The 25,601-nt window shown below is 32.5% G+C and overlaps 1 protein-coding gene across 1 annotated transcript; it reads right to left on the bottom strand.

Moving 5' to 3' along the window:
- Positions 1-2,531: 2,531 nt before the first annotated feature.
- LOC127715975 (nuclear pore complex protein Nup54-like) lies at positions 2,532-24,413 on the bottom strand. The gene is made up of 9 exons (XM_052222078.1): positions 24,253-24,413; positions 17,056-17,334; positions 13,755-13,981; positions 12,837-13,024; positions 10,621-10,820; positions 9,526-9,674; positions 6,573-6,800; positions 3,824-3,934; positions 2,532-2,969 (listed from the first exon to the last, which is right to left on the bottom strand). Exons 1-9 carry the CDS (start codon positions 24,353-24,355, stop codon positions 2,856-2,858), a joined length of 1,599 nt encoding a protein of 532 aa, XP_052078038.1. The 5' UTR covers positions 24,356-24,413; the 3' UTR covers positions 2,532-2,855.
- Between the last annotated feature and the right edge of the window lie 1,188 nt (positions 24,414-25,601).

Genomic DNA, 25,601 nt, shown 5'->3' with positions numbered 1-25,601 from the left:
ATTTAAGAAATGTTGTCATCTTGCTTGGTTCCAAATTTAAAGTAAATATTTTCAATAATAAAAAAGTATTTAGCATTTTCATATCGGTCAGGACAATCGTCAGGGCATTAGTGTAACCCCAAAAGATCAAGTCCCAGAATTTACAATTCGTTTTTGTGTTCACTTTAAAAGAGGGACGAAAGATACCAGAGGGACATAGATCGAAAATAAACTGACAACGCCATGGCCAAAAATAAAAAGACAAACAGACAAATAATAGTACAGATGACACAACATAGAAAACTAAAGACTAAACAACACGAACCCCACCAAAAACTGGGGATGATCTCAGGTGCTCCGGAAGGGCATGCAGATCCTGCTCCACATGTGGCACCCGTCGTGTTGCTTATGTTATTACAAATCCGGTAAATTGTCTAATTCGGTAGGTCACATTCGTGAAAAGGGAAGGGTATTGTAGTTACGACATAAGGAACATATCTGATATCATCTGTGAAACAGTTATTCCATAACGGTCAACCAACTCGTGATGGCGTCCGTAAAATTTACGAAGGGATGATTTCAACTTCACCAATTGGAACTCTTGGTTTAAAAGCTTCCTTGTGAGCTAAATACTTTCTAGCTATTTAAAAATACCTGCATTGATTTTTGGTGATATAAGACATTTACTTCCATTTTAACCTTATGTTTTATATTTAGCTACAGCTGTCAAGTTTGATATGCAGGAACAAAAACACTTTTTACTAGAAGCTGCAGGGGTCTTTGAGAGGAGAATTTAGAAACTAGAGGCTCTAAAGAGCCTCTGTCGTTCACCTTGACCTTTGTGCATATTCAACAAAGGACACTCTCCAACATTATAGAAGAGAAAAGAATTCATGACAAAAATCTCCGTTTTGTTGATCTTGTATTTCTGATCATTTAGTCTGTTTAGTTTCTCTCTATCTTCTTTAGTTTTTGCTCAAAACACAAAAGAGGGTAAAAAAATCCTCATTTAAGGGCAATCACTCCTATAAAGATTTTATCAGCAAAATTTGACTTGTTAGTAGATCTTGCCTTGCTGATCATTTTTGTGAATTAAAGTGTCTAATAATCTATTATAGTTTTCATCATGCAAGGCAAAACCCCCCAAAAAATGGTAAGAATCGTCATAATAGGGCAATTATTCCCAGAAACATAGGACGACTTCCTCGATATTGTCTTAGTGGTAGATCTTGTCTTGCTGATCATTTTTGCTTATTTAAGTTTCTATCTATCTATCATAATTTTAAAGATAAAAAAAAATTGGTAAAAATCATCATCAAAGGGCAATAACTCTTATAAGGAGTCAGCTGACAATTTCGACCATGTTGACTTATTTGTAGAACTTGTCTTGCTGATCATTTTTGTATTTAATGTTTCTCTGTATCTATTATAGTTTTCAAGATAAAAGGCAAAAAAGAAAACAAAAATGGTAAAATTTGTCATTTAAGGGCAATAACTCCTATAAGAAGTTGTCTGGCAATTTTGATGTATATGGATTTTCTCTGTTCATTACGGTTTTCAAAATAATAGACAAAACTTGCATTTTACCCCTATGTTCTATTTTTAGCCCTGGCGGCCATGCTGGTTGGCAGGTGCGGTCATCGGAAACATTTTAAAACTAGATAGCACAATAATGATTGTGTCCAAGTTTGGTTAATTTTGGCCCATTAGTTTCAGAGGAGAAGATTTTTGGGCCAGGTGAGCTAAAAATGTACAAGGACAAGTGATGGCAATAGGTCAGTCAGAGTATAATCCAATGTGAGCTCAAATATAGGAGGCACATGATGCCTGTATACAAGAGGATTTTCTAACAGTTCCATTGTTGTTGATATGCAGTACAATTGGACGAACACACATAATAAGGAAACAAAAACATGTTTTTTTGTAACATAGGACCTGAAATCACATACTGTGGATTGATTAATATTGTTTAGAATAAAATTTTTAGATTCTTTGAAAGGAGCAAATAATGAAACTATCAAATACTTATTCCAATGAAAATAAATGAATTCACAGTAATAAGCTTAAACACTTCTACAACTCAACTGACCAAATAATTCACTGAACAATTTTCCTTTTTAGAAAAACAAAGGGCATGAATATGAGTCAGGTCCCACAATCTTTCTGAAAAAATTGCAAATTACAATTAACTAATCAGAAAACTCCTCTAAAAACATACAATTCTGCAGTCACTTAAATGGTGATCTGATTTAACTAAAATGCATACTGAATATATTCAATCTCTCAGTCATGCTCTGGACATTGACCTTTGGAAATTTTTACAAAGTTCAATTTTTGTGTACTTTGCAAGACCATTGATGTATTGTATGGTAACATATAATTGATTAAATCCATGTTTATTACACCTTGTTGGATAATTGTCTCATCAGCAATCATTACACATCTCCATATTTTATATAAGGTGTTGAAAAGGATGTCATTCACTGACATAGTCAGAAAAGTCCTCATACAACATCCAATGCAGTGGAACAATAAATGAGGTTTTATTCAATGTGTGACAATATTTTAATATAAACCCTTGTTTAATGATATTCTGTTTGTGTCCAATAAAATATAACAATGTTTGATCATTATAGGTATAACTGTATAACAATAAGAACATTATGATGAAGAAGTTCATGCAATTGCTGCAATGGAATTAACAGTGTACATCATAAAATAATTTGTAGGTGACATGATAAGTAAGTCAATCACCATCTTATTAAACTTTCAGTGTCCACGATCTTATTAACAATTTTTTGACAATGTCTCATATATTTTTAATGAAATAGTCTTAAATATATCAATCTCCAAGCTATAACATGACACAATAAACGCTATCTTCTGTGTGATGATTCCTGTAAACTTTGTTCCATTAATTGTAAATCATGAGAATCGTCTTTTACAATTTGTATTAAATGTTTCAGACCATCTTGTTGCTGTTTCAGAAGCTGAAAACAAAATAAATATGTATTTTCATAAAAATAGGAAATAAGGAGTATACATAACTGACACATCATCAATCATATAAGTTTGATTTGAAACAGGCATATAAATATGTGATGGGGAAAAGCAAGTCTTATCCTCCTTTATCATCTTATGACCATGCAAAATTATTGTTTGTTTCCCCATAGCTAAAAGCTACCTGACTAATTTTGACAAGAAGTTTTACATTCATTCACATATTAAAAAGTTCAAAGTGTTGGCAAATGGGAAAGTTCATGTAGGTGTCTGACAGATCAGATATGTGTGAGCTCACACCATACAACTTATTACTGTAAAACTGCCGACTTAATAGCTTCCTTTAACCAAAAACTTTAATTTGACAACACAATTATTTTCATTTACCTGTGTTTAAAGTAATTGCAAATGGCTGATATTTTTGTTCAAGCATATTGTTTTTCTTAAATTGTTAAACATTTCACAGCGGTATAACATGTTACTTTAATTATTCTTCCCTTAGTTTATTTATTTTGTATTTACATTGTATCATAGATCAAATTTATTTGTTCAGTGTATGTTGACTGGTGTTAATAATATGTCTTTTGATTGAGTTAAGCCATTTCAACTGATAGAAAAAAAGTGTTTTTATTACTTTCATATGAACTGAGCCATTGCAAACATTATCTTTTGACAAAAATTTTACTTGGCTGAAGTCTTTTGTGTTTTGTCAACTGAAAAGAATGTTAATGTCAATATATCAAAAGTAAGTGGCATTTTTCTGTTTAATCTCAATGTTTACTGTAACACTAATATTATTTAATATAAAAGAACATATGCACACCACAACTTTGTTAAAGCTTACCTGTTTAATTTCTTGTTGTAATGATGGGTCCATTTGGTAACTAAAATCAGCTCTATTTCCTGCTAAATGATTCTGCATACGGATTTGGGACATTAATTCATTTAGCCTTCCCTGAAAATAGTCATATCAAGGATTAGTAAACAAAAAAGTTACAAAAAAATAAATGACTAGATTTTTTCTGTTAACATTATTAAAGGTACGTGTAATCTCATTGTGATTAACTACACATATTTTGATTTTTTTTCAATGTCATAAAAAATCCTACTACAAATGAACCCACCATTTTCTTCTTAAAATGCCTTTACCAAGTCAGGAATACAGCAGTTGTTTTTCACTTGTTCTGTTGATTGATAGCATTTGATTTTGTCAGTTTTCATGGACTTCCTCTTTTTGAATTAGCTCAAAGTTCAGTATTTTTGTTATACTTTTTTTACATAGTAAAATTGAGAATGGAAATGGGGAATGTGTCAAAGAAACATCAACCCGACCAAAGATCAGAAAACGGCCGAAGCCCACCAATGGGTCTTAAACTGATTCACTAAGAAGTCAATAATTCTAAATGTGCCATTGAAAATTAAGAAAATGCTTTTTTGTTTCATTAATTTCAGTAGAAGTTGTCTCCCTTATTCTGTAACATGCACAATTAGACCTTTAGTTATACAGAAATCATGATCAGGAAATTCCATTATCTAATTCAAATAGGCACCAAGAAATATTTGGTACATCTCTCTGGTATACATGGGGAACAAATAGCAACATATGATCAAAATAAAATTGAATTCTGTCCCAGAGCTCCAGATAAGAATTCACAAATTGGGGTTTTTACCCACCATTTTTTTATGTAATTGGGTGATAAAGTTTTTTAATTGCATTATCAATTCCAATTCACCCCTCAAGCAAATATCAAATTGGGTTTTTCACCACCAAGCTCCTTAATGTATTGGGTTTTTTCATCAACACAATATTGAATATTTAGGCATGTTATAATCACATTATATCAACCCCAGATGTGTTTCCATCTTAAATTTGTTTCTTTCTTTGTATATGTGCTTAGCTGTTTTTTTTTTGGGGTTTATTCACTGACGAACAATTGTACGTTTAATTTGTGTCCCGTTTTAAACGTTCTGTCAGTTTTGTATTTTCTCAAAACTTATGTAAACTGCAGCTGGTGTCACTAGTTGGACAGTAACTAATTGCCTTTCTAGATCCCATATGATCACCCTACAGTTTATAGTTGGGGTAGGTGTGGCTAAGTGTTTAGATTTTTATGTAATATATGTGAAATTTAGGTGCTGTAAGAAAGTTTTGCCAGTCCTTTCACCTATTTGCCAGATCTACTTTTTAATAACAATAAAAAGTAGTTCCCAGATTTAAGATATACCCCAAAACCTTGAGATTTATAGGGTGGTTTAATGATGGAGACCACATTCAACTTAAATTTACAAATAATTCTGCAACATCAAGTAAATAAATGACAATGTTATACTGCACTTGCCAATAAGACAACTATCTTAAGCATCCAGAACAATTAGACCAAAACAAAGAAAGTGTCAAGCTGCGTAATTTGACGTAAAAAACGGATATGTGTATTCATTCATCAACTAAAATGAAAAAAAAAATAATATATAAACTGTTTTTGTTTAATTCAATTTACATAAATCTGGGTTAAGTTGTCCCTTATCAGAACTTTTGGTTTCCGATGCTTTTCAACTACATATCATGTCATAATTGATTTGGCCTTTCACATTTTCCAACTGATTTTGTTTTTGACGAAACCCCGTGTTTATCGTTTTATAGCAATGTTCTCATACCTTCAAACAGGCCCGTGCGTTCAATAGACGCTTCCTAAAATCACTAGCTGAGTCTTGTTATCATCATAACTTTCCCTCAATTATCAAAAAGAAGCCGAAAACATGCTTCTATTCAATATTTTTATCGGACATTTACTTTCGTTTTAATTCATTGTATGTTATGATAAATCCCGAGCAATTCGAAAAAATATGACAGCATGTAGCCTGGCATCCTGACCCAATCTAATACTTCGTCGATCAGTTGGCCAGGATCCCAGGCTAGACAGCATATCACACGCTAATTGGATAAACGCCCAGAAGAATTCTAATTGGGTTTTCCTTTGAATTAATTGGGTTATTGAACCCTGCAATGGGCAATTGCATTGGGTTTTTAATTATTTGTATTGCGTGATCACGCAAATAAGCAGCTTATCTGGAGCTCTGCTGTCCAGTTTAAATACTGAAATAACTTGTTAACTTATTTATAGATTTTGTCCTGCTGATCATTTTTTCTGGTTTCATTTTCTCTTTATCTAATATAGTTGTTTCCACAAAAAAAAACAAAAAAAAAAACACAAAAATTATTGAACAATTGTCTTTTGAGGAAAACTAATAACAGAACTCAATGTTGACCATGTTTATATTAGATGTTAGATCTTGTCCTACTGTTTATGTTTGCTGTTTTCATTTTCTCTCTATCCATCATGTCTATAGGTTGTACCTTGGAAATAGAGGTTTCACAAACCAAGCCATTATTGGGGAGATACTGAACTGATATTTTGTTTTGTTTACCTACTGGTTCCCAGATATGATCTTTATATTTCATCTCATAGAGACAGAACTTAAATGTTTTACCGGTATACATACAACGAAGGAAATCAAGTGTTGAGCTAGAATGGCCCTTTGGGCTAAGTGAGCAAAAAAAAGAAACAATAAATTTGCAAAATATATTATCTTACTTTAAATTGTGTAGGATGATTTAATTCTGCTTGAGTTTTCTCTAAGTGGACCCTGAGTTGCTCTTCATCAGCCTGTATTGCGTAACCCATCTTTCTGAAGATTTCCTGTTTAACCACCACTTGTAGTAATCTGTGACTCAGTTCTATGTGTTTTCTTTTGTATTCATCCATTTTTGACATCATATTATTTTGTTTTTGTTGGAACTGTTGTAATTCATTTGCTATCATCTGAAAAAATTATGAAACTAACTAACAACTAACAATACAGTAATGAAACATTTTATACTTAAAACTAAGAAATTCAAACATGTTTTAATTGTTATACATTGTATTGTTTAACAGAAAAGATTCATGTTTTGACCAATAGACACACTGAACTAGTCAGGGCTTCCAAAATTATTTTTAGCCAGCTGGACATTTTATATTTTATCCCGATTTTAATCCCGTAAGACTAAATAAACAAAAGGCAATTATGGTTATCAGTTGCCGAGTTGGCCATCCCAATGATTGACATAATTTAAACAAAAACAATATTAAACTTTCTTTGATTCAAATTCGAAGTTATGACGTAAACTGTTAAATTGGCAGTGCATCATTCGAAGTGTGCAACATCAGCATACTTATATCTGCCTTAGACTCTTTATTTGTGCAAAATAACGTTGTCAAAAACTTTACTTTCGTTTTTAAATCTACGGATGTTATCGTGACAATGGTAAAACATGGACCAGAGACGGATACGTAAATTCCGTGTACGTTTGCAAAGCATGAATGAGTGTAAGTAGTTCTTTCTAAGTTATTTCTTCAAGAAAATATTCGAAATAAACAAGAGATAAAGGTATCAATGACAATTTAAACATTTTTTGAAGAAATTAGGATGAATAATTAAATTTCACACCTGCGCACATGCGCACACGTGTACTAGTTCAAACAGAGATATGTCTCTGGTTCAAACAACATGGTTATGACAATTTTCATTTTCACCTCTTTAATTTTTTCATCAAATCATATTTGTAAATGTATTTCTGATAATTTAAATCTTTTTGACTAAATTAATTAGATGCAAACCGGTGAAATGTAAGAAAACAACTTTGAATAGACCGATCAATGTCCGGTTCAAAATAGTTTACCTGTCACCTGAACAGGTAAATTTCAGCTGTTCGACAACTAATTAGCCTTGATTAAAATAAGAAGGTATTAAAGTAGGGGTTGTTTTGATAGTACTTAATGATCATGTCACTTTTATGACCGGAAATGTGTGGCTGTTAAAGGCAAAAGGTTGGGTCAAAAAGATCGCGAATTATGTTAAAATGACCGTCTCTTAAGAAAGCCTTGAAAACTAAAAAAAGTAGATGACCGTTTCATGCTTTGCCCAGCCGGACTTTTACCGGACATTATACAAATGTCCGGAATATATGACCGTTTTGGAAGCCTTGGAACTAGTACACATTTTTGTTTAGGGGGCCAGCTGAAGCCCGCCTCAGGGTGAGGGAATTTCTCGCTGTGTTGAAGACCCATTGGTGGCCTTCGTCTGTTTTCTGCTCTTTGGTCGGGTTGTTGTCTCTTTGACACATTCCCCATTTACATTTTCAATTTTATTTCAATTAAGTTTTTCAACTGGTGATGTCATTATTTTTATATTATTATGTAAGTATTGCTATATAATATGAATAAAAAGGAGTGTATGGGTTATATGTCATTGTTATGTAGCAACCCCTACAACCCAAGTAAACACAGATTCTCAATTACTAAGACTCAGAAATTCTAATGAACTGCAGTTCATAATCTGGCAAAACAAAAACCAAACAACATCTGAGGTCAGCAAAAGACAGAATTCATATTATCAAACTGCCTTTGTTAGTGTACAACATTTCAATAGTAATTGTTTATACATGAAATGTTATTCAAAGTCACCAAATTTTTACTGAAAAACATTGAACTTTACAAAATTCAAAGGTCAAATCTTATGAATTACCAAAGACCATTCTCTACAATGGACCTAAACAAACCACTTTAGCGTGAATTGTAGGTCAGACTCAATCAGCATGCACTGCATTATAGTGGTATATATAATATCACAAACACATTTCTATAAGTCTCAATCAAAATAACAGACTGAAAGAGCAAACTTTAACAAATTTAATGACATACAAGAGTAAATGAGTATGCTCATGTCACATTCCTACCCAGGCAAAAGAAACAATGGAAAATACCATAAAGCGGGTTATTTTCGCGGGTGTAAAATTTCACGATTTAGGGGCAACAAAGTATACGAAAAATTTTGGCGGTTTTTATTTTGGTGGATTCTCAAATCCCAATTAAATATTTTGGTGGATACTGAAACTGTTGCAGTTAAAAAGTTGTAAAACTTGACAAACAAGTAAGTGTTTATTGTTATGGTAAAATGATTTGTTTTTACCTAAATGACGTCTTATTTATTGATTATATTCTGATACGTACAGTTAATAAATAGAATACCGATGACTTAGATATTTGTTACAGGTATTCAAACTTCTTGTAAATTTTACGGTTGATTAGTTACGAAATTGACCGGACCTTTGATGTACTTACTAATTAGGTTACAAAATTATCATGAGTGTTTACAACTCTTGTATAGTTTGACACTAATTAATAAGGGTAATTATCTGATCAGAGTACCTTACACTCTTATTCTAATTGACACTTATTAATAAGGGTATACACACGTGACAGTCATTTTATAAAATACATGTATGTACAATGCCCATTTGGCATTTATGTTGTTTAAACTAACATATACTGCTATTGACTTGCAGACCGGGAAAAATAGATCGTTCACAAAACGCTTTAGCTATTAGAAAGTACCCAAAGTATGCATAAATTTTCGCGGAATTTATTTTCGCAATTTTCGTTAATCTGCCAAAATAAGCGAAAAATAAACACCCCACGAAAATAACCCGCTATACGGTAATATTACATCAAGTCTCTGTTGATGAGCTTTTGTTTGCTGTTCCTGGTGTTTCATTCTCTGTTGTAAAGCATTAAATCCTACTACTGGAACAGGGATCAAGTTCTCTTGGTCAGGGTTATCTAACTTTGCCTGCTCCCAAATGAATGGATGAATTCCTACAATATAAAACACTCAATCTCCATTCCTGTCATTTAAGAGATAACTGTATTGTATTTGAATCTTTGAGGTCGTCCATCGGTAGTTTTACTGCCACAAATTGAGTTAACCTGGCGACGAGAAGCTGAGAAAGATAAACAGATATTTGCGACAGTACAACTACAGATGGACATTGGCAAAGCTTCAAATACAATACAGTTATCTCTATCCTAATGAAAAATAAACAACTCATTCAATTTTAGTCACTATTTCAGTGTTGAATTTTCATTAAGCCAACATTCAGCAAAATGATGTTACCTTCTTTGGTACCTAAACCAGGTGACGTCATTGGTATGCTTCCGATGTAAAACGTAAACACTAGATTTTTCTGGCTTCTTGTCGGCCTCAGAATGTAAAGTTTGATATAAAGAAGATTTCTAAGTGCAAAATGTGATATGTTTTGCTTATTTTTGGAGAAAATAAATGTCAATACATTCCAGGATTCAAAAAGTCAGCTTCCCTTAGTTACAGACAGGAAAATAGAGAATTTGATGCTGATTGTCCATTGACACAAAATGATTGCATTAGAATGAAGGTTTCCCTTAGTATAATTGATTTAAAGATTGTATTGTTTTTGACCAGTTACCTTAATATTTTGACATCAGTAATTCGCTACATCCAGTTTCAGGTTAAAGTTTTAAGTTAAGATAGGATACCATGAAATTGTCATGATTGTGGTCACATTAACTTGAAATTTAATACACATGTTAAATATGAAGTGAATTTTAACGAAAAAAAATAGATATGCCAATTTGGGTTTTGACCCAGATATTGCAGCTCACTGAAAACTTGGTAATGTGGTAGTGTTAGTGGTATCCTATAGAGACATTTCTTGTCTTTTCCTGCTAGACATCAATCATGTCATAGATAAAATTAGCATTTTTAAAAAGATTTCAGAAAGCTAACCAGCAGGAGGGTTTTCTAAATAAACTTTCAGTTGTTCTGGTGTAAACCCAGTTTTCTGCCAAATATCTTCTGCCGCAAGCTGTGTTGTAATTTGTTGTTTTATATTGGGTGTGTTCAGGAACTGGAACAGCTCACTTGCTGTTATTCTTTTGGCAGGACCACTTGCTGGTCTCTCTAAGATGTATATAACTAGTTCAGTTCTAGAAAAAAAAGTAACACAATTTTGACATAGATCATTTAATAATTCAGAGATATGTTTTTAAAAAATGTATGACAGCATCTGTTTCAAACCTAATATTTCATTACTGTAGTTATCAAAAAGCTGTTGGCCTTTTTAAAAGTAAACTTTTAAAATAAGAAAGAAGTGAATTTGATACATCCAATTGTATAAACAGTGCTAAAACTGAGATTGTAAATCCATCAGATTAAGATTTACCTGTCCTACATAGGCCCTTTTAAATGTTCGTGCTTTCTAAGACTTGTTTTACATTTGTAATTTTGGGGCCTTTTATAGCTGACTATGTGGTATGGGTTTTGCTCATTGTTGAAGGTCATACAGTGACCTATAGTTATCAACTTCTATGTCGTTTGGTCTATGGTGGAGAGTTGTCTCATTGGCAATCATACCACATCTTCAGACTTTTATATTTATATCATTTTAGTTCCAAACTTTTGGGTTTAAATAGCATGCTTTATAAAAGTCATTCCAAATACATGTGTTGTGTGCATCACGGGGGGGGGGGGGGGGTGGGGTGGACTTATTTGAAAGGTGAACTTTTTGAATTGATTTAATTTAATAATATGATTGACCAGTAATAATGTAAGATAGCATATTTATATATGATATGTAGATCATACATACCCCAAATCAAGGGTCCAGAAATGGTCATATTTGCCAGTCAAGTCCGAAACTGAAAGCTATTTGTCCTAAACAAAAAATTGGGATTAAGGACTAATCTTATTTTTTTACAGAAATAATTTCGGTCATTTCATTCAGATTGGGTTTCTTCATAGCCATTTTGCACTTGTTTTTGTGTTATAATCCCTTTCCTGTAATATAACTGCCACTCCAGTATAGTTTGATAATCCTGAGGGCCCTCTTAATAACTATATTATGCCTCAAGGAAATATTTGCTAATGATTGCTAATCACTTTTTACCTGTATTTTTAATTCACACCTGACAATGATCACAAGTTAGAACTAATATCATAAAGAAATCAAAATTCCATGACAAATGTATTCATTATTTAATTACTTTTCAACAAAGATAATCAATAATTCTGATTTAAAAATTTAAACTTAATTTAATTAACGAAGAAAAAAGTATTATTTCATGAGTAACACATATGCTTTATTTACTGTGTAATATGCATGCATGAAATTGTCTTCAACAGATAGGACACTTAATTATAAAATGCAAAATGATTTCATGCTTAATTAAACAATGCAACTAATATCTATTATATTTAAACACTTTCAAAGTTAATAAAATTAAACACCCGGTGATTTCCTGTCAATTTGATAAACAAAACGAATACCGGAAATGAGTCCGGAATTACTTGTACTTTAGTATTGTCACAAAACTTCCAGTTTTAATTTCGTCTTCAAAATCCTAAATCGAAAGAAACATTAGCGATGTCTGAGAAATTAACCATTTTGAGTCATTAAAATAATTTCAATTTTAAACTGATGCCCTCCCTAAACTCTTCTTCGACGTTTTAAGTAGAATGGTAAGAAAATTCACGAAGTAAATGCGATGAAACAGTCAATACAAGTTCGTTGATGCTATGAATCTAGTGAGTGTGAAATCAACAATTTAAAAAAAGGGTAACTTTTAAGACATCTCAAAATGACCGAAATTGTGTAAAAAACTACCGGATCCTTGCCCCAAATCAATATACAGTTATCAAACGTAAATGCATTTTAATATAGGATGTTTATAAAAAGGAGGGTCATTTTTATATAAATTCTCGCAAAATTATGACCCATATTTTTGGCACATCCCTGTACACCCAATAATAGGAAATGATCCCCCCGTGGTGTGCATGGACTTTGTTAAGTGTGCTTTGCTCCACACAGTTAAATTGGTATTAGGTAAAAATTTCTGTTCATGCTGTTTTGATGTTGCATTTTGGATTTTTGAAAGTCCTTGTTTTAAATGCAGGTAAATTTAACGGCCTTAAATTCCTAAATGTATTTGGGGAAAATAACCTACTTATCATCAGGAAGAGTTTTGATTCCCTCCACACACACAGACAGATGAGGTTTATTTCCAAGAATTTTAAACAACTGGTCTACCACTTGTTGTTGTTGTGCTGTAACCTCTGATTCTTTTTTCTTTATCACAACAGAGACCAGTCCATCCTCATTTCTGGACCTTGGTAATCTGTTGTATCCTACTGCCTGCAATTAAAAATACATTAGCTTACAATTTTTTTGTTATATAAATGTATTTTATTGACATTAATTAAATTATTCAATTTATATATGAAAATAATCACATTGTTGTATTAAAAGATATTTATAACAGTTTTTATTCCACAAAATTTGAATAATGCCAATGATCATGACATCATTACGCTGTAATTGTTTGCTACAAAATTAATGCATTTTTATTATCAAGAAAAACATGATATGATTTACCATAAAATGATCACCACCAATAAAACTGCTGTGAGAAAGTGTAACAGTGCTTGTAAATAAAATTTCACAGATACTTTATTCCTCTAAATCTTTAAATTAGTTATCTAAAAAGAACTTCTACACAAGTATATCATTGTGTATATACATGATATACCAGTATATTTTCAATTGATACTGCTTAACACTTGTGAGCACCTGAAATCATGCCAGGGTATTGATGGGGGTTTTATTTTATTTTTTAGAGTCTTTAGTTTTTTATGTAGTGATTTGTAGACTGGTGTAAACTTGTCTTTTAGTTGTTTTCTTAATTTTTTTCATGAATTTGTTGGTCTCTCTTTTTCGATTAATGAGTTTGATTCTCCTGTTGGTATCTTCCGCCTACTCTAAAAAAATAAAAATAAATGAATGACATCTTCAATGGCAAACCCATTTCATGAAATTAATTCCTTTATTTTGACTGAAAGGTGTCAACTGATGTCAGAGCATGTACCTTAAACCTGCAATAAGGATTGTCAGGGGTAAAGTTTACAAAACCATTGCTGCTGTAAAATCCCTTTCCTGTGCCCCAATATGCTTGTAACTGGTTCCATTTAGCAATGATGGCATCCCTCTCATCTCCATAGATTTGTGGCAGTGTAACAGCAGTGCCCAGTAATTCCAGACTAGATTGTTGTGCTTGTTGTGCTTGTTGTTGCTGCTGAGCTTGCAACTGGGGACCTAATTTATGCAAGAAAATAAAAAACAGACATGGGAAAGTTATTACTTTGAAAATGAATTAAACCAAATCCTTTCAAAACTGTCTCTAACTAAACAAAATATTTTTGCGTGTAGATTTTGTTCAGAGAAGACAGGTGTCAGTTTACACTGTTTGAAATAATTAGGAACACTGTATTTCTTAACAAAAAAATTTATTTTAGAATTATTTGTAGTTTTTATGCAAGATTCAGCTTGAATAGGTTTTTATCCTAATTAATGTACAATATTTTAATACATTTATTTCATATGCCTATATCTAAGTCTATTTGTTTTTGAGAGTTTACGAGAAAAATTTTCATAATTTGTACTGTACTTTCAGAGTGGCTATATTAAAACTGAAGTCTGTGCTGGCATTGAAAGGTGGTGTTTAATAATCAGATAATATAAATCAAATGCAAATATGCATACAAAATGAAAATATGCAAACACGCATAAAGAAACAATGTTATGTTAAACAATATGTCATATTAAAACTAAACACCACAATCATCTATAAAAGGTTAAAATTTCTGAAAATTACAACAACAACAAAAAAAGGCAAACGACCTTTCACTAAAGTTGCAAGCTAAGACATTTCAAGAAAAAACAAGTCAACTACATGTATACATACATACATATGTAATATGCAAATAGTGATCCTAATAGGGTGGGTGGGAGGGATAAAAACATGGTTTCTTTTTAATTTGTATGTACATGTATATTACAGTCAGGGGTACTACTTGTACAAGTAATTTTTATTTACTTGAAGAAGTAAATAAAATATACTTATACAAGTTAATTATATTGTTTGAATAATCTCCCCTTAATTTTCTAAAAAATTTACTTGTATAAGTAAATTTTTTTTACAATCCCACAAAAATTCTCAAGTTTTGAGATGTAAAATCATGCCTTTAACAATTTTTCTCAGGTTAGCTCATAATTTTTGATAAGAGTTCAATGTTTCATCTCATTAATTCAACAAAGAAACTGATTGAGCAAAGATCTTAAGTATTTGCGCAAGGCCTTCAAAAATTGCTCCTTGGGGGCGTGTAAATGAGCAGTGTTCTAAAGATAAAAGACAAATGAGATTTTCATTGTCCATGAAATTACACTTAAATGAATAGTAAAGACATCTGCAAAGGACAGACAATTCAAAATTCTGTTAGAGCAAAGAAGTTCTACGAATTCAAGAAAAGAAGATAGGATGACTTTTTTACTTGTATAAGTAAAAAAATCTGAATGCCTAAGGGACATAACTAGGCCAAAAAATAATTTACTTATACAAGTAAATAAAATACACTTGTGTAAGTATCCTACAAATTTACTTATATAAGTATATTATAATTACTTCTTTAAGTAAATAAAAATTACTTGTACAAGTAGTACCCCTGACTGTATTATGTGCTAAACTTATCTCTTTTAAGAAAGAGCTAAAGTGGTGAACCTAAAACAAGGAGAACGCCCCGAACAAATTAAACAAAATGACTAGCCATTTTTAATCTCTAAATACATGAAATAAAAGAGCTTGGGTAATGTTTTATCATTATTGCAGAAACCATAGCTTCTAGTACAGTCAAGGGTGTAACTTGAATAAGTTATTAGAGAAAAATAACATACATGTGTTATTACGGATACTTTCTCTTAATCCGTAGTAACATATGTTTGTTATCAGTTAAATGTACCATAAAAAATCTTATTTTCAGTGGGCACTTGGGAATTTTTGAAACTTGCGCAGTAACTTAATACATAACCTTGAAAACTAATTTTCCAATTCAATTAATACATTTTTGATCAACCATGGTAAATCAATGAGACAAGGCTTTTAAGTGATGACTTAGCTGTAATAACAAGGCTTAGTTATTACAGGCATTTAACTTATTACATGAGACACTTGGGAATGACTAGGAAGCTTGCGCAGAACCTCATTACATGCTCTTATCATTATTTATAACAATAAATTAAAATACATTGTGATATATGTAGGAGAAAAGGCTTTGAAGAGATGTAGAGAAGCTGTAATAACACCCTTTAGTTATTACAGGCATATTTTTTCTGTAATAACATGTGTGTATTATGCATGATTGGCAAACTACAAAAATGAACTATGGGCTTTTATATCTTTCTAAAGTTTAATATACATAAAGACAATTATAATATATATCAATAGAGCTAGTACACAATTTAACAAAACAAAGGATGTATAATGCCCCTTTTGAAACATGTAACATACATATATGTTATCACAGATTTTTTATTTTTTAGCCCTCAATAACAAATGTATGTTATTTTTCTCTAATAACTTATTTAAGTTAGACCCTTGACTGTAGTAAATGACAAAATGAAAAACATGTAAACATATTTTTGATACATGTCTATTTCCTAGCAGATTTAGGTAATTTTGTCTGATAAACATTCATCTGTATCCCTTTTCCTTGATGAATGATGAAAAAATAATAATTTACATGTCTAAAAACATTGCAAAGGAAATTTGAATGACGAAATCTATTTTCCATACTTAGATTGACAATTAGTGCATATAATGTACTTTCTAGACACAAAGGAGGCTTCTTTAACAGGGAGTTTCAATTTAAAAGTATTACATATTTGTAATAATGCTTCTAATTATAGTTTGGATTTTAAAATATCTTTGAACTATTTAAGAGACCATACATACTGACAGTATATTCATTCTGATTTTCCTGATAAGTTTTTAGCATAATCAGTGTTGATAAATATATCATCAAACATATTATCTAATGGTAAATAACAGCTGTCCAATGTGATAGGTTGTTTGTTTTATTTTAGGCATGTTATATGCAATCTTTCTAACATTTATTTGCTTTTCATTAAACCTTTCTTCTAAACAAAGACATGTACACCTTGTTTGTACATTGTACAGGGTCTGCAAAGACAACAAACTTGTGAAAATTGTCTTTTTGTTCCCTGCTTTTAGATTAAATAGCTAAAGAACTATATCATTTTCAGTTCATACCTACAAAAAAATAACTGACGGACTGGAAAATATACAGTCCAGTCTGCAGCTTATATAAATGTACCTCCTATTGTTCCAAATCCTGTGGCTCCAGTAGCCCCAAATCCTGTAGCTGCTCCAGTTCCAAAACCTTTAAATGCAGTTCCAGTTCCAAATCCACCTGCCGGGGCAGCTCCAAAACCTGTTGCTGTGCCAAAGCCTGTTGTAGGCTGAGTTGTGGCTGTTCCACCTAACCCAAATCCTGTACTGGCCCCAAAACCTGTCGTTGCACCAGTAGCAGTTCCAAAGCCACTAGTTCCAAATGTAGGGGCTGTTGTCTTTGTTTGGTTAAATAGACCAAATCCTGCATTAAAGATAAATATTGTTTACATTTGTATATGTTAAGAGACCTTAGATAAAACACCTTCAGCAAAAGTTTTAATTTAGATCTTATTTCTAAGACCATGAGTTGCAATCTTTAGGAAGCTTTGAACTAAAGAAATACACACCTAGTCTAAAAAATAAATCAATGTACACTGTCATGACTGTGGAAGGATGTGAACAGTTCTATATTAACATGATTAATCTGGGGCAATCCAGATTTCCCTACACCCCATTAGTCAAATAACCATAAATCTGATACCCTGGTGGTCCCAATGAGTCCGTCTTACACTATGATATATAGAAATGAGACAACTATCCACCAAAGTTCAATCGAAGTAGATGTGAGAAATTGTAGGCAACTATACGGTCTTCAACCAATACCGTACAGTCAACTATGGTTTATTTTAAGTAAGATTGTAGTGGCGAGTGAGAAGAGAAGAGAAATAGCTAACAGAAGTTTAGGGCAGAATAAAACACCCCAAGTGTGACGGACGGGTGAATATGGGAATATTTATGCCCTCAACTTGTATAGTAATGTGTCACCCTGTCGGATTAACAAAATGTCGGACTATCGAGCTGTCGGACTATCGAACCATCAGACTAAAGGGGTGTCGGACTGTCGAGCGGACCCCGGCATACTTCAGGCTGCTGTCCAATTGTTTAACCACTGATATTGGTTCCATAAAGTCAGGCTCAAAAAATTCTTTACCCGATTTGTTTCAGACAGAAACAATTATCGTGTCGGTTTTATGAATATCCGCTGCACCTCGTCAATGATATCATCGACATAATTCCATGTGCAACTCTGCTTGAATCTGTATTAACATTTTACTTTTAATCTTTTTTGTTTGTTATTTGTCTTAAAATTGACAGAAGACGACAGCGTAAAGGACTCCTCCATGACTTCATAGATACCTATAACAATTTCCATGTGCTTTATCATTAAACAGTCCCATGAACGCTTGACAGGAAGGTAAGAAAAACCAAACTTCAAACGTGTAATCGACCTAGACTTTAAATAAATTCCGAAAGACCCGAAGTTTCGGATCTCAACAATAGAAGTATTAAAAATAATTTCTTCAAATTAAAAGCAATAAAATTTTCACAGTCGGGCAGATTTTTGAAGGTTGGTCGGTAAACTACAAACAAACATTAATTTTAATCTAAGCCTTACCTTCAAAATACAGAAAACCTGGTTCGAGGTCAATTTGACAATGCTTGAGTACACATCATATAATTATAACTTGATTGACTTGTTCCCCTTTACATTGTATGTATTTCAAAATTCACAGAGGTGCAAAGTTGCAGTATTGAGTAATCTTAATAAATTCCATTCAATAATCCATAGTATTTGTACTCAGAACCTTCAAAAATAGCCAAGCAAATACAGTCAAACCTGTATTAAGAGACCACTCAAGGGAGAAGGCAAAAGTGGTCTCTTAATACAGGTGGTCTTTGAATACAGGTTTCACAATTTGAATAGAAGAAAGCATTTATGTGCATTTTAACTTTTGAACGTACTAGTGTAAGTAAACAGGTAAACAATATTGTATTGGTCTCATATGTATATCCACAATGACTAATTATGAGAACTGCTCATTGTGTAATAAAAAAATTTCCTTTCCTTTTTGTATTTCTTTTAATTTGTTCATATATCACAAGACAGGGTTCTTGCTATGTTATGTCCAATCTAATTCCTGTGAAAATACCCCAGGGTGCAGAGCCCTCAAATGTTCTTCAAGATTTTATATTTATTGTCTCATTATGCAAGGACTTTCAAATACCATGAATACGTTTTATTCAATTAAAAATATAATTTGATTGCTTGTTCCTTATAACTGAATCATAACTGTCAAGAAAAGTTTATTTTTATCCAGTCATGCTCATTATAGTGTAATCATTAACTTCATCATCGTCATTTTTGGCAATTTTTGTCACAATCATATAACTGCCAATAGCTTCGTTTGAATAACCAATTTCACTCCACTCACGAGTTGAACTTTAAAATAATTAGTAATAAGCGATCTTTGGCTTGGTAATAAACGTTCTGATTGTTGAACTTTGTGGTAAGGCCAAAATAAATAAATAGTGTGTTTCCTATTTCACCCCGAAAAAAATTAGGTAGGGTAGGTAGGTAAAACATTTTATTTTATGAAAACTTTTTATTTTTCTCTATTGATGACAGCAGAAAAAGGTTCCAAATGAAATCGTTTGATGTGCCTGCTTCTTTGATATTTAGAATAGTACTTAAAACTACAGCTTTTTAATTTTCTGTTTTAGTTCTGTGTAAGAAATATGAAAATAAACTTTAATGCAAATTTTATGCATTTCATGGGTCGTAATAGGAATAAGTTATTGCCGATTAATTATCTTAAAGCAAAAATGGCAGTGAAAAATTCATCATGGTATTGTTATGTTTGGCCTCGTTGAACCTAACAATGTAAATGACACACAGGGTATACATGTTGGAACAGATTACTACTCCCTTTCTTTTAGTAGTAAAAACACTGCAAATCGATGCTAATTAAGTAGCGGCTTATTATGATTTTTCGAGGGGTAATACTCTTGCACCCTCTTCATTTAATATATAGATGTGTTTTGATGTTTGACAGAATGTAATCTTGAAGAGTGGGCGGTTCTGACAATATTAAAATTCCAGGCTTTGAGAAGAGCGAGATTGCGAAATCTTTGTCTTATTAAATCTATGGCAAAAACAATTGTAGATATGACATGAATTTTTTTCCTTCTCTAGTATAAACTGTTGTGGGACCAGCCAGAGAAAATATAAAAGAATAAAAGTAGACATGGTGCCGGGGCAGATTCATTTATAAATGATCATGAATCATACCCCATGTCTGCCTACTGGGAAAAGCTTTCTATTTCTCGTTACACATTGTCTGCCCCCTTGCCGTCATTCTTTAACTCAAACTGTCAAAAGCTCAAAAGAATTAACAGCCGTTTATGTTGCGTCCTGAGAACACTTTTTTACAACATTCGTAAGAGCATTTTTTACAACAAAAGCTGGATTGATTTTAGCAGTAAATTAAACTCATTTTACTCTAAAATTATTAGTAATATTTGTCAATTAACCGACAGAATGAGATACAGTCTGTCAAACCTGAAACGATTCTGACGTTTGGTCCAAAGAAGCACAGGTACAAAATGAGGTTTTGTTAATATATGTGTATATACTGAATACATATTCACTATATATACAAATATTTAAAAAATCTTGTACCTGTGCAAAGAAGTTGAGCAATATGCGTCAACTTCGTATTTTTTTTTGTCTATAGGTCCATCATGGTGTTCTTCAAAAAGATTCATCATATTGTAATTATCCGGAAACGATGTCATTATATTTTGCGTCCATGTGATCACATTTCGCATATTTGACAGCTAATACGCTGCACGGTTGTCGAAATGCCATGCTTGCTTATTTAAAATCTTGGTCCTTGAAACGCTTTACTTATCCATATTGGTCATTGCTATCAAACGTTGTGAAGATCTGTTGTTTTCTATACCAATAATCGGATCCGGACAGACCGAGAAATCCGGATTTTTAGCATTTTTAAAAAATTTTTGTCAATAAAATGTTTAGGGTCGGCGTCAGAAACGGAGGTAGGGTCGGGAAACCGGAAACACACCATTTATTTATTTTGGCCTAGCCTAAGGCCAAAATAAATAAATGGTGTGTTTCCGGTTTCCCGACCCTACCTCCGTTTCCGACGCCGACCCTAAACATTTTATTGACAAAAATGAAAACAAAAATTCAAAATCCGGATTTTTCAGTCTGTCCGGTTCCGATTATTCGTTTAGAATAGTATAGATCTTCAAAGCGTTTGATAAAAACGACCTATTATTGATAAGTAAAGCGTTTCAAGGACCAAGATTTTATATAAACAAGCATGGCTTTTCGGCAACCGTGTAGCGTATTGATCCGTATTAGCTGTCAAATATGCGAAATGTGATCACATGGACGCAAAATATAATGACATCGATTCCGGATTATTACGATATGATGAATCTTTTTGAAGAACATCAAGCGGACCTATAGACGAAAAAAATACGAAGTTGACGCATTTTGCTCAACTTCTTTGAACAGGTACAAGCGAGATTTTTTTAAATATTTGTATATATATAATGAAGTGTATTCAGTATATATACATATATTAACTAAATCTCGTCTTGTACCTGTGCTTTTTTGGACCAAAAGTCAGAATCGTTCCAGGTTGGACAGACTGTATCTGTCGGTAAATTGACTAACAATTTTATAGTAAAATGAGTTCAAATTTACTGCTAAAATCAATACACTATTGTTGTAAAAACATGCTCTTACGAATGTTGTACAGAATTGTGCCCAGGACGCAACATAAACGGCTGTTTATGCTTTTTAGTTTATGATGGCAAGGGGACAGACAATGTGGAACGAGAAAGATGAAACTTGAGAAGCTTTCCCCAGTAGGCAGACATGGTGTATGATTCATATTCATTTATAAATGAATCTGCCCCAGCACCATGTCTACTTTTATTCTTTTTTATTTCTCTGGCTGGTCCCATAACAATTTATACAAGAAAAGGGAAAAAATCCTGTCATATTTACATCTGCAATTTATTTGACCAGTAGATTAATGAGGTACCTTCATGACGAATTGTCACGAAATAGAAGTTCCTTCATAATAAAAGTTCCAAATGGAAAAAGTGTTCTGGAATAAATATTACAGTATATGTTCCTAACGGAATGAATGGTATAGAATATTTGTTCCAACAGGAACAGATATTATGACATTGGTTATAACAAAGTTTCCAGTGGAACTTCTGTTAGGCAGAACAATTATATGTAGACAGAATAACGCTAAAAAATCTTGCCAAACGATGTTAACGGTAATTTTTGGTGCATGACATAAAATGTACACCTTGTTTTAGACGATACAAAAAATCGACTGATTTTGATGAATCACGTAAAAATTTTTCCAAAAATAACGGTAACGATAATTATTTGAGACCTCTGACCAAGGATTTGTATAATATACAAATCCTTGCTCTGAAGAATCACGATATGGATATTTTGATGAATTAAGGTAAAATTTTAACCAATTTGATGCTAACGGTAGCCGAGAATGACCGTTTGACGCCTGACGGTAAATGGCATTACTACCCTCATTAATAAGACAAAGATTTCACATTCTCACTCTTCTCAGAACCTGGAATTTTAATATTGTCAGAACCACCCAATCTTCAATCAACATCATATTCTGTCAAACATCAAAACACATCTGTATATTAAATAAAGAGGGTGCAAGGGCAGAGTATTAACCCTCAAAAAATCATAATTATCTGCTGCTTAGCATCGGTTCACAGTGTTTTCAAGGGGTACTAATCTGCTTCCACATGTATACCCTGTGTGACATTTACATTTTTAGGTTCAACGAGGCCCAACATAATAACATACCATGCCAGATTTTTCACTGCCATTTTTGGTTTAAGATAATTAATCATGAAGAACATACACTTTTTCTTTTTACGACCAATGAAATGCATAAAATTTTCATTAAGGTTTATTTTCATATTTCTGATGCAGAACTATATATATAAAACAGAAAATTAAAAAAGCTGTAGATTTAATTACTATTATAAATATCAGAGAAGCCCGCACATCAAACTATTTGATTTGGAACTTTTTTTCGGCTGTCGACCAATCAATAAAAAAAAATAAAATGTTTTCATAAAATAAAATGTTTTACCTACCTACCCTACCTAATTTTTTGGGAGGGGAAATAGGAAACACACTATTAATTTATTTTGGCCTAATCAGTCGTCTTCACTCGGTCGATTCCATTCTAGCTGATTCAATCGAGGATTGCAGATTGTTAGAATTTCAACAATCAGCAGAGTTTAAACGAGGGGAATTCAACATTGATCATCAAAATGGCGGTATGATTACAATTTTTCTAAAGTCGCTGATCCTTCAAGGTAAATTGTGGCTGTTTAAAACAGTGCATGTGGTCGTATTTAACAAATTAACGTGGTCACTGGTCACGTTAAGCAGGTGGTCGCTTAATACAGTTAAAATATATAGAGAAATCTATTGGGGTGCTTGAAAAGTGGTCGTTTACAGCAGGTGGTCGTTATGGCAGGTTTCACTGTATAAACATTGATAAAATGACAAGTTTTCTTTGAAAGGGAACTCACTCAAACAGTCTTACTAGAATATCCTGTGTGGTGTTGTTCATTTTGAAAAGAAACTGATAATTAATTATTAACTTTTACTTTCAATTTCATTTTAACGTAGTTAAACCAGCAATTGTGACGTAATGTCTTGTTACCCTTTTTGTAACCCCATAAGAACCTCATTTTATGTACTTCAGCATTTGTTTCCTCTCATCATTTTATTGTTCTGAAGATGCCAATGACTATCAAGTCATTTACTTAAGTGCCCCCCCCCCCTTTTTACAATATCACAGCAGGTCATCGTAAAATACGACAAAAAAAGGGCATGCCACCAAAAATTTCAGCAAAAAGGGCTTGGCATCTGAAAAAGTGGTGTGGCACGATGTCCTTCCAAAAACTACTGTAGAAAAACACATTATAATTTACAATTACAATGTATTTACAACAGAGTCACTCAGTCAGAGTATAATTTGTGATAATATGATACATCATAAATAATGTATTTAGTACCTGTAAGCGGGATTCAAACCCAAACCTAGGGGTTAAAAGGCAAAGCTTTAGTTCACCTGTAAAACTTTCTATATATTCCCAGAGACATATATACAATTTACATGATATATGTCTCTAATATTATAACTCCAATATAAAGAGTAGCACCAAGAACACAGACAAAATTTCAGACTAAAATTCCGCAGTTCAATCTGATAATCAATAATTAATATAATGAAACCTGTGCTTTGATTTTGTGTGCCGAATCCTCCAAATCCTGTTGATGTGGATGTAGTGGCTGTTGCTCCAAAAGGAGACGGCGCTGCTCCTCCAAAAAATGCCATACTTTCTATTCTTAAATTTCTAAATTTCCACTCCCGCGTTTCTCTCCTCCTGATTGGAGAACAAAATAGTTATCTCCCCTAAAAAGATTTCTTTATCAATCGAAAGTGATTAGAAAATTAATGATACTTTTAAGATTGATAGTTATAGTCTTACTATATAAAATTAAAATCTTTGGTAGTTCTTATAAAATTATTAAATCATTATTAAAATAATGAAAAAATATTAAACGAATGGTTTACAAACTAATGCACTGAATTCTGGTGACGTCAGGAAACTTTATTTGGATATGCCTGTTATGGTGTCATTGACATTTACTTCTTCATTCAATTTTAGCACACTGTCCCTTTTCTTTATTAAAGAAATTAGTTAATTAACTTCAGATAAAAAATACTTTCCTGGAAGAACATGTTTTAACTAGGATTTGGATCTTAAAGGATATTTATACATCCCACAACAGAAAAGACATTAAGTACAGATCTGATAATATATTGTTCGATTCTTATTTTATTTTTTGCCTGCCTTATTCTCTATGTTAACCAATAATTCAAAATTTTGTAAACTTAACACAGAACCTTATTCATTTGAGTTTTGAAAAGACACCGATGCACTTGCAGGCCAAGACAATGATTTTGTTTCAATCACGATTTATTTGGGTTGGAAATTGTATCTTTATTTTTAAATACTTAACTTTAGCTAATACTGTTTGGTAAAACTTCATAAAATATAAAAAAGAAGATTTGGTATGATTGCCAATGAGACAACTCTCCACAAGAGACCAAAATGACACAGAAATTAACAAATATAGGTCACCGTACGGCTTTCAATAACGAACAAAGCCATACCGCATAGTCAGCAATAAAAGGCCCCGAAATGACAAATGCAAAAGAAATTCAAACGAGAAAACTAACGGCCTAATTTATGTACAAAAAAAATGAACGAAAAACAACAACAGCAACAAACGACAATCACTGAATTACAGGCTCCTTACTTGGGGCAGGCACATATACACAGAATGTGGCAGGGCTAAACATGTTAACAGAATCCCAACCCTCCCCTAACCTGGGACAGTGGTGTAACAGTACAACATAAGAACGACTATAAAAATCAGTTTAAAAAGGCTTAAATCATCAGATGGATACAAAGAGAAATATATCTAACAAAAACACAGAGTGGAAGTGGCCGGGTACTTGCACATCCCAACAACAAAAAGACACTAAGTACAGATCCGAGAATACTCGCAGTTAC

The sequence above is a fragment of the Mytilus californianus genome, unplaced genomic scaffold (assembly GCF_021869535.1).
Source record: "Mytilus californianus isolate M0D057914Y unplaced genomic scaffold, xbMytCali1.0.p SCAF_9, whole genome shotgun sequence".
Lineage (NCBI taxonomy): Eukaryota > Metazoa > Mollusca > Bivalvia > Mytilida > Mytilidae > Mytilus > Mytilus californianus.
The sequence above is the reverse complement of the archived record's forward strand: the minus strand, read 5'-3'. Positions and strand labels throughout refer to the sequence as shown.

What these genes read in the sequence shown, in the direction of transcription:
- LOC127715975 (XM_052222078.1), bottom strand. Translation starts at nt 24,355, where the DNA reads ATGGCATTTTTTGGAGGAGCAGCGCCGTCTCCTTTTGGAGCAACAGCC. An exon ending in AAAACTCTTCCTGATGATAA is followed by an intron (nt 10,821 to 12,836) that starts GTAGGTTATTTT and finishes TTTTTTTTCTAG; the next exon opens with AACTGAACTAGTTATATACA. An exon ending in CTCATCAACAGAGACTTGAT is followed by an intron (nt 6,801 to 9,525) that starts GTAATATTACCG and finishes TAATTTTTTCAG; the next exon opens with ATGATAGCAAATGAATTACA.